This window comes from Coregonus lavaretus (genome assembly GCF_964263955.1).
Source record: "Coregonus lavaretus genome assembly, chromosome: 28".
NCBI lineage: Eukaryota > Metazoa > Chordata > Actinopteri > Salmoniformes > Salmonidae > Coregonus > Coregonus lavaretus.
Genome location: NC_140015.1, coordinates 1,154,075 through 1,163,766, shown reverse-complemented (window position 1 = coordinate 1,163,766; position 9,692 = coordinate 1,154,075). Strand labels below are relative to the sequence as shown.

Genomic DNA, 9,692 nt, shown 5'->3' with positions numbered 1-9,692 from the left:
ATCCGTCAGTATACTCATAATCTTTGTCGTAGTCAGCCAGGTGATGATGGCGCGCCCTCTCCTGTTCAGCAACAGGTTTCAACGTCACCAGGACCAATGTCATCTATCATGCATGGAAGTGGAATAATAATTGCTTTTACATGGGTGGGAGAATAATCAAATCTATTTTAACCCAGCCATCCAGTTAGAATGAATCCGGTTTAATAAAAACTAAGAGTGCCCATTCTTTTCATAATGTAGTATATTTTAATATTTACAATACAAACACACAAGCATCACATCACAATATGGGTAAGAGACAAGTGCCAGTTGTGGAAACCTTACAGCAAGTTGTCACTCAAGTCCATCTGATGATCCCAAATTCTTTCTATTCAGAATAATCTTTATAGAAGGCTCATATGAATGTAAAAGAAACGGCTATAGCTGTTGTCCAATTCTCTACCCTTCTCCTGAGATGTGCACTCCTACACCCCCTCATGGATTTAAAAGGAATGGATTGGTGCAAAGGATATGGTTGAAACTCCCTTCATCCATGCTTGTAACAATTCAATGCTTTTGGACGAAGGGTGTAGGATCTATCCAAGTTGACATCACAGTCCCTTGTAGGTAACCTTTCACCTCTTTTCCTCTTGACCCCTCTCTCACACTGCTGTCCCCTCCTGCCTCTCCCGCTCCCTCTCTTTCTCCTGACTTCTGAAGTACTCTTTGCTGAGTAGGACATCCCTCTTCAGGGGTAAGGTTGGCTCCTCAACCGCCGCCCCTAGCTTATCTTTCTGCCGCTGGGCGAGAAGCATGGCACGGAGCAGGGGCGGGTACGACACATAGCGTATGGGGGGCTCGGGAACAGGGTTGTAGAGTTTGAACTGCTCCTCCTCGTGTTTGGGCACCAGACGCCAGTCATGGTACATCACCTTGTCAATCTCCTTCACTTCACTCTCCTGCTTGCCTGTGGAAAATAATAATACACATAATGTTGACTTGGTCTTTTCCTAATCTCTTTTCACAACCACTGCTGTGATAAATGTCAAATGACAGTAATGCGGAGGTAGTCTCGCCCACCAGCCAGCTCTCTCTGTCGAGACGGGACTTGAAGGAGCGGCGAAAACAGCCAATGGTTTTAATTGGCTGATCTCTCAGGCCATCACCATCTAGCACAGGGGTCTCCAACTTTTTCTAGCATGAGAAAATTAAACATGTCGAGAGCTACACATTCTAGCTTTCAAATAGGCACATTCTTCTCCTCTCCCCTCCCCTCCACTTTTCCCCAGGTCCTTAGTGTACAAGAGAAAGTAGTACACTATGTTTTCTGTCAATATACCTGGTAAAATAATTGTTAATAAACAACTAAGGGGGGCCCTATAAAATGTTTTTCCCCCAAAATTCTGTTTTATATTTTCCCAAATTATGTTCAGTTTTATTTTTCCTGGTTTTATATTTTGTTAGTTTTTTACTCTGAAAATTACAATTGAGTGCCGCAGCAGTCTAAGGCACTGTATCGCAGTGCTAGAGGCGTCACTACAGAACCGGGTTCGTCCCGGGCTGTGTCGCAGCCGGCCACGACGGGGAGACCCATGAGGCGGCGCACAATTGACCCAGCGTCGTCCAGGTTAGGGGAGGGTTTGGCTGGCTGGGATGTCCTTGTCCCATCGCGCTCTAGCGACTCCTTGTGACGGCCGGGCGCATGCACGCTGACTTTGGTCGCCAGCTGTACAGTGTTTCCTCCGACACATTGGTGCAGCTGGCTTCCGGGTTAAGCATGCAGTGTGTCAAGAAGCAGTGCGGCTTGGTGGGGTCTGTGTTTCAGAGGACACATGGCTCTCGACCTTCGCCTCTCCCAAGTCCGTACGGGAGTTGCAGCGATGGGACAAGACTCTAACTACCAATTGGATATCACGAAATTGGGGAGAAAAAGGGGTAAAAAGTACCCCCCAAAAATAAAAGTACAATTGTTCGTAGAGAAACAACAAAATTGATGTTCTGAGTTCATGTCAATGCTTAAATCACATCTGAAGACAATTCTGTTAGGCCTGGAAGAAAAAAAAGTGTAATTCCCCTTTAATTGTGCATCTGGCCCTTTAATTGCGCATCTAGCGAGTAAGGAATGTGCCATCTAATGTTCTGGTCTAGTGATTGTTCTGTACTGCTGCAGCTCATTTCATGGCAAGTTTGCAAATAACAAAAAATAGATACAAATGATATACTTACTCATGATATACTTCTGCCTGGTAAGCCTACTTTGCAGTTAACATTTAATGAGAAGGTTTTGGGGAAAGTATTTCTGTCAAACCACAAGACGGTTATCACATCAACTAGCTAGACATGGAGTGATGGACAAACACACATCACAGACAGGCAATATTGCTGGAAATTAATTGGCAGATATGTTAGGTTTGGCTTTTTAAGCCAATAGTGGCTAACCAGGGGTGGGATAATGTCAATGTTGCATTGGCTAGATATAGTAGCTGGGAGCTTGCGGTCTCTGATACTTGAGATTTGTTTATGACAGTTTTGTGGTGGAACACGTGAAAATTGCATGTACTTTCAAAATTGTTTGGCGAGTGCCTTCAGAAAGTATTCAGACCCCTTGACTTTCTCCACATTTTGTTACGTTACAGCCTTATTCTAAAATTGATTAAATATTTTTTCCCCCTCATCAATCTACACACAATACCCCATAATGACAAAGCAAAAACTTTTTTCGAAATCTTATATTCTAATTTATTAAAAATGAAACACACATTTACATAAGTATTCAGACCTTTACTCAGTACTTTGTGGAAGCACCTTTGGCAGCGATTATAGCATGGAGTCTTCTTGGGTATGACGCTACAAGCTTGGCACACCTGTATTTGGGGAGTTTCTCCCATTCTTCTCTGCAGATGTTCTCAAGCTCTGTCAGCTTGGATGGGGAGCGTTGCTGCACAGCTATTTTCAGGTCTCTCCAGAGATGTTCGATCGGGTTCAAGTCCGGGCTCTGGCTGGGCCACTCAAGGACATTAGGAGACTTGTCCCGAAGCCACTCCTGCGTTATCTTGGATGTGTGCTTAGAGTCGTTGCCCTGTTGGAAAGTGAACTTTCGCCCCAGTCTGAGATCCTGAGCGCTCTGGAGCAGGTTTTCATCAAGGATCTCTCTGTACTTTGCTCCGTTCATCTTTGCCTCAATTCTGACTAGGCTCCCAGTCCCTGCCGCTGAAAAACATCCCCACAGCATGATGCTGCCACCACCATGCTTCACCGTAGGGATGGTGCCAGGTTTCCTCCAGACGTGACGCTTTCCCTAATATGGTTTCTGACTGTTTGTGCAGAAATTCTTTGGTTGTGCTGTTTCATCAGCTGTCCGGGTGGCTGGTGTCAGATTTTCCCGCAGGTGAAGAAGCCGGATGTGGAGGTCCTGGGCTGGCGTCGTTACACGTGGTCTGCTGTTGTGAGGCCGGTTGGAAGTATTGCCAAGTTCTCTAAAACTATGTTGGAGGCGGCTTATGGTAGAGAAATTAACATAAAATTCTCTGGCAACAGCTCTGGTGGATATTCCTGCAGTCAGCATGCCAATTGCACGCTCTCTCAACCTAAGACATCTGTGGCATTGTGTGACAAAACTGGACATTTTAGAGTGATCTTTTGTCCACAGCACAAGGTGCACCTGTGTAATGATCATGCTGTCTAATCAGCGTCTTGATATGCCACACCTGCCAGGTGGGTGGATTATCTTGGCAAAGGAGAAATGCTCACTAACAGGGATGTAAACAAATCCGTGCACAACATTTGAGAAATAAGCTTTTTGTGCGTATGGACTACTTCTGGGATCTTTTACTTCAGCTCATGAAACATGGGACCAACACTTTCCATTTTGCGTTTATATTTTTGTTCAGTGTAATAGGCCAAGGCACAGCTGTAGCAGGCTCTCTCCCTCTCCCGCCTCAATTTCAACTACACCCCTTTCAAGTCCCACATTAATGCACACTGTTGTCTATCCCAATAGTGGACTAAAGGAGCCGATAGTATTTTTCAGTTACAACACGTTTGTGGCGTCCGTCTTCCGTTTACACACAGGTGTTCGGAGACGCAGATAGCTAATTAGCACAGGTAGTCCACTTTTTCCGTCAGTGTTTTCCATAAACAAGCGCTGTAACATGGAAATATGGCTGTGTGGGAACACTAAGCCTATAAAAAGGTGTAGTAATTTCACTTTTTTAAATGTATTATTATTTCTCACTGATATGAAAGGTACATTCCTTATGCTTCCAAAACTGTAGCGCAAGCGATGCGTGTTAATGTTTAGTGCAAGCTAAACTCTTAACAAAACTTCCCCGGTCAGAAGAAACGGTTACCAGGCTCTATGCGCCAGCAACACGAGCCTGGGGACGAGGTTAATGCTGAAGAAACCTAAACCTAGGCATTCCTTCATCTGTGAGAGATCATGCAATGACAGAGAGGCACATGAAAAGCTGCTGAAATGTCATTCTGTAAAAACAAATAAAAAGGCTTTTCACACTACGGAGTCGAACCGAGCAGCACTGAACCAAGCTGTGCTGAGGATCGGAACGGTAGTGTGAAAAGGCTGTCTTGGTCGTCATCTCTTATCTGTTCATGACCACTATTGTGAATCACGTCGGTACTACAAAGGAAAGCTACACCTATTCTTTCTTCAGTGAGAGAGCATGATATATGATGTGTGAATGGGAAATTCTCACCTTTATAGGTCAGGATTCCCCATGCTCTGCCGTGGTCCATGTTCTACAGAGAAGAAGAGAGCGGAGTTATAAACATGTAAACGACATGACAAAAAGTATGTGGACACCTGCTCGTCGAACATCTCATTCCAAAATCATAGTTATTAATATGGAGTTAGTCCCCCCCTTTCCTGCTATAACAGCTTCCACCCTTCTGGGAAGGTTTTCCACTAGATGTTGGAACATTACCGCGGGGACTTGAGGTCGGGCACTGATGTTGGGCGATTAGGCCTGTATCGCAGTCGGCGTTCCAATTCATCCCAAAGGTGTTCGATGAGGTTGAGTTCATGACTCTGTGCAGGCCAGTCAAGTTCTTCCATACCGATCTCAACAAACCATTTCTGTATTGACCTCGCTTTGTGCACGGGGGCACTGTCATCCTGAAACAGGAAAGGTCCTTCCCCAAACAGTTGCCACATAGTAGGAAGCACAATAGTCTAGAATGTCATTGTATGCTGTAGCGTTAAGATTTCCCTTCACTGGAACTAAGGGGCCTAGCCCAAACCATGAAAAACAGACCCAGACCATTATTCTTCCTCCACCAAACTTTACAGTTGGCACTATGCATTGGGGCAGGTAGCGTTCTCCTGGCATCTGCCAAACCCCGATTTGTCCGTCAGACTGCCAAATGGTGAAGTGTGATTCATCACTCCAGAGAACACGTTTCCACTGCTCCAGAGTTCAATGGCGGCGAGCTTTACACCACTCCAGCCGACGCTTGGCATTGCGCATGGTGATCTTAGGCTAGTGTGCGGCTGCTCGGCTATGGAAACCCATTTCATGAAGCTCCCGACGAACAGTTCTTGTGCTGACATTTCTTCCTCAGGCAGTTTGGAACTCTGTAGTGAGTGTTGCAGCCGAGGACACACGATCTTCAGCGGTACCGTTCTGTGAGCTTGTGTGGCCTACCACTTATTGGCTGAGCCGTTGTTGCTCCTAGAAGTTTCCACTTCTCAATAACAGCACTTACAGTTGACCGGGGCAGCTCTAGCAAGGCAGAAATGTTAAGAACTGACTTGTTAGAAAGGTGGCATCCTATGACGGTGCCACGTTGAAAGTCACTGAGCTCTTCAGTAAGGCCATTCTACAGTCGTGGTCAAAAGTTTTGAGAATGATACAAATACTAATTTTCACAAAGTCTGCTGCCTCAGTTTTGATGATGCCAATTTGCATGTACTCCAGAATGTCATTTAGAGTGATCAGATGAATTGCAATTAATTGCAAAGTCCCTCTTTGCCATGCAAATGAACTTAATCCCAAAAAAACATTTCCACTGCATTTCAGCCCTGCCACAAAAGGACCAGCTGCCATAATGTCAGTGATTCTCTCGTTAACACAGGTGAGAGTGTTGACGAGGACAAGGCTGGAGATCACTCTGTCATGCTGATTGAGTTAGAATAACAGACTGGAAGCTTTAAAAGGAGGGTGGTGCTTGAAATCATTGTTCTTCCTCTGTCAACCATGGTTACCTGCAAGGAAACACGTGCCGTCATCATTACTTTACACAAAAAGGGCTTCACAGAAAGGTATTGCTGCTTGTAAGATTGCACCTAAATCAACTATTTATCGGATCATCAAGAACTTCAAGGAGAGAGGTTCAATTGTTGTGAAGGCGGCGTCAGGGCGCCCAAGAAAGTCCAGCAAGCGCCAGAACCGTCTCCTAAAGTTGATTCAACTGCGGGATTGGGGCACCACCAGTGCAGAGCTTGCTCAGGAATGGCAGCAGGCAGGTGTGAGTGCATCTGCACGCACAGTGAGGCGAAGACTTTTGGAGGATGGCCTGGTGTCAAGAAGGGCAGCAAAGAAGCCACTTCTCTCCAGGAAAAGCATCAGAGACAGACGGATATTCTGCAAAAGGTACAGGGATTGGACTGCTGAGGACTGGGGTAAAGTCATTTTCTCTGATGAATCCCCTTTCCGATTGTTTGGGGCATCCGGAAAACACCTTGTCCAGAGAAGACAAGGTGAGTGCTACCATCAGTCCTGTGTCATGCCAACAGTAAAGCATCCTGAGACCATTCATGTGTGGGGTTGCTTCTCAGCCAAGGGAGTGGGCTCACTCACAATTTTGCCTAAGAACACAGCCATGAATAAAGAATGGTACCAACACATCCTCTGAGAGCAACTTCTCCCACCATCCAAGAACAGTTTGGTGACGACCAATGCCTTTTCCAGCATGATGGAGCACCTTGCCATAAGGCAAAAGTGATAACTAAGTGGCTCGGGGAACAAAACATAAACATTTTGGGTCCATGGCCAGGAAACTCCCCAGACCTTAATCCAATTGAGAACTTTAGTTCGATCCTCAAGAGGCAGGTGGACAAACAAAAACCCACAAATTCTGACAAACTCCAAGCATTGATTATGCAAGAATGGGCTGCCATCAGTCAGGATGTGGGCCAGAAGTTAATTGACAGCATGCCAGGGTGGATTGCAGAGGTCTTGAAAAAGAAGGGTCAACACTCTTTGCATGAACTTAATGTAATTGTCAATAAAAGCCTTTGACACTTATGGAATGCTTGTAATTATACTTCAGTATACCATAGTAACATCTGACAAAAATATCTCATAACACTGAAGCAGCGAACTTTGTGAAGACCAATACTTGTGTCATTCTCAAAACTTTTGACCACGACTGTACTGCCAATGTTTGTCTATGGAGATTGCATGGCTATGTGCTCGATTTTATACACCTGTCAGCAACAGGTGTGGCTGAAATAGCCGAATCCACTCATTTGAAGGCGTGTCCACATACTTTTGTATAAATAGTGTATGTATGAGGCTTTATAGGGCTCCCAAGTGGCGCAGCGGTCTAAGGCACTGTATCTCAGTGCTTGAGGCGTCACTACAGACTCCCTGGTTCGATTCCAGGCTGTATCACAACCGGCCGTGATTGGGAGTCTCATAGGGCGGCGCACAATTGGCACAGCGTCGTCCGGGTTTGGCCTGTGTAGGCCATCATTGTAAATAAGAATTTGTTCTTAACTGACTTGCCTAGTTAAATAAAGGTAAAATAAAAAATAAAATAAATAAATATAGTAACAGTGTTATAAGCCTCCACTCCCATTACTCACCCTCTTTCCCTTACCTCTGTCCCCCCTCTTACCTTTTTCACTCCCCCCCCCCCATTTCCTCTCCCCACTCACTTCTGCAGTGTAGTCCACCTTGACCTTGGTGACCTGCCAGTAGCTAGGTGCTTCAGGGTGCTCTGTCAGCCAAGACTTGCGTGTGAACAGGTGGCCAACCCCGAACAGCCTGAGGCCAGACAGCAGGGAGAAGAGACGGCTCTCTCTCCTCACGTCCTGAATAGAAACGAAAGCAGTTTTAGGGTTTTATCAATTTTCTTTCCCTTGTTCGAGGGCTAGGGTTCCCAGGTTTCTGAAATTCCCAGGTTTTCCTTAAAATACGGTCGGAAGGTTCCCAGGATCTTGCAGAAATAAGCTGGAAATCCAGGAATCCGCCCAACCATGATTTCTGGAAAACTTTTGGGAATGTTACCGGACTTATCAAGGGCACAACAGTAGTCGATGGGATCTGGCATCACAGACCCACAGCCCTCCATCTAGTTGCCAGTTAAATTCCCACTTTTTACACCTGGCCTGGGGCTTGAACCATCAACCTTCTGGCCCTGCTTTCTAACCTCTAGGCTACCTGGTGCCCCACACACATACCTGCCAGGCAAGCACGGGCAGGGTCTTCATGGTGTGTGGTCGCGTCATGGTGTCGTAGTCCAGTGCGTACTTCTCAGACTCCCGTGGCCGATTCTTCAGCTCCCGGTACACACGGATCTTCCGGGCCATCTCAGCGATCAGGCGGATGCGCTTCTTCTTCACCATGATTGGTCGATAATGATGTCACTGGGTCTCCTTCAGAACCTGGGGGTTAGGAGGTTAGGCTCACATAAAGGAATAAATAAAGACAGTTCTGACCATTTTACAATAGATGTACTCATGAAGACATTCACAGATCTGATAACCTGGAGACACTCGCAGGTCTGATAACCTAGAATGACCCAAATACACTGAATGCAAACCCAGGTAAAACCAGAGTTTCTGGTCTGGTGTATTTGGGACTAACGATTCTGTTTCAGCAGATATCTAGACAGATACAGCCCCAAATTCACCAGACTATGGAACCCTAGTTTTTCCTGGGCCTGCATTCAGTGTACTATTCAAGAGGTGTTACCGTTAACAACATACTAGTTAGTCATCATACTGTAGTTCATCTCGTTAAGTAAAGCCAAACATCTTAAGAACCACAATCAATACTGCTCAATTGAATAATGACTACCGTTAACGTTAGATAGCTAAATGTGGTCTGCTAACGTTAGCTACTATTTCACGTGCTAGGACTGGCAGTCTTGTCTGTCGCAAGCTAGCTAATACAGATAGCCAGAGAGATGGCACGCTAACGGTAGCTATCGACGTTAGCGGGCTAGCTAGCGAAGTATTCCACTATTCAACAGACAGTATTCTTGTTATCACAATTTTTTAAATAGTAGCTTAGATTTCCAGGGGATGTTTTATTTTGCATACCTAGCTACCTGAGATTTGACTTGACCTCCACAACGCACAACTTCTGTGACGACTTCCTCCAAAATTGTCAAACGACGGACGAAAAACCTCCCTGGAAGTATTGATACATTTCTTTAGTTCCGGGATAGAACATGTTCCGCTTTGAAACGTTTTGGGGGTGGTCACTCCGGGGACACTCCAGACTTAGTTTTTTTTGCTTTGGCGTTGTTTGCAAAGATTGAAGTGATATTTTAACTACTATCACAAACTATTGGAAGGAAACAAGAGAGGGTGTGAAATACACTGCTCAAAAAAATTAAGGGAACACTTAAACAACACAATGTAACTCCAAGTCAATCACACTTCTGTGAAATCAAACTGTCCACTTAGGAAGCAACACTGATTGACAATACATTTCACATGCTGTTGTGCAAATGGAATAGACAAC

General features: G+C 45.3%; 1 protein-coding gene across 2 annotated transcripts; it reads right to left on the bottom strand.

Moving 5' to 3' along the window:
* Positions 1–223: 223 nt before the first annotated feature.
* mrps34 (mitochondrial ribosomal protein S34) lies at positions 224–9,332 on the bottom strand. 2 transcript variants are annotated; one of them, XM_084146267.1, is made up of 5 exons: positions 9,274–9,332; positions 8,402–8,605; positions 7,877–8,032; positions 4,692–4,734; positions 224–946 (listed from the first exon to the last, which is right to left on the bottom strand). In XM_084146267.1, exons 2-5 carry the CDS (start codon positions 8,564–8,566, stop codon positions 642–644), a joined length of 669 nt encoding a protein of 222 aa, XP_084002393.1. In that variant the 5' UTR covers positions 8,567–8,605; positions 9,274–9,332; the 3' UTR covers positions 224–641. The 2 variants fall into 2 exon arrangements, with proteins under 2 accessions (XP_084002393.1, XP_084002392.1); XM_084146266.1 differs by having other exon boundaries at positions 9,266–9,330.
* Between the last annotated feature and the right edge of the window lie 360 nt (positions 9,333–9,692).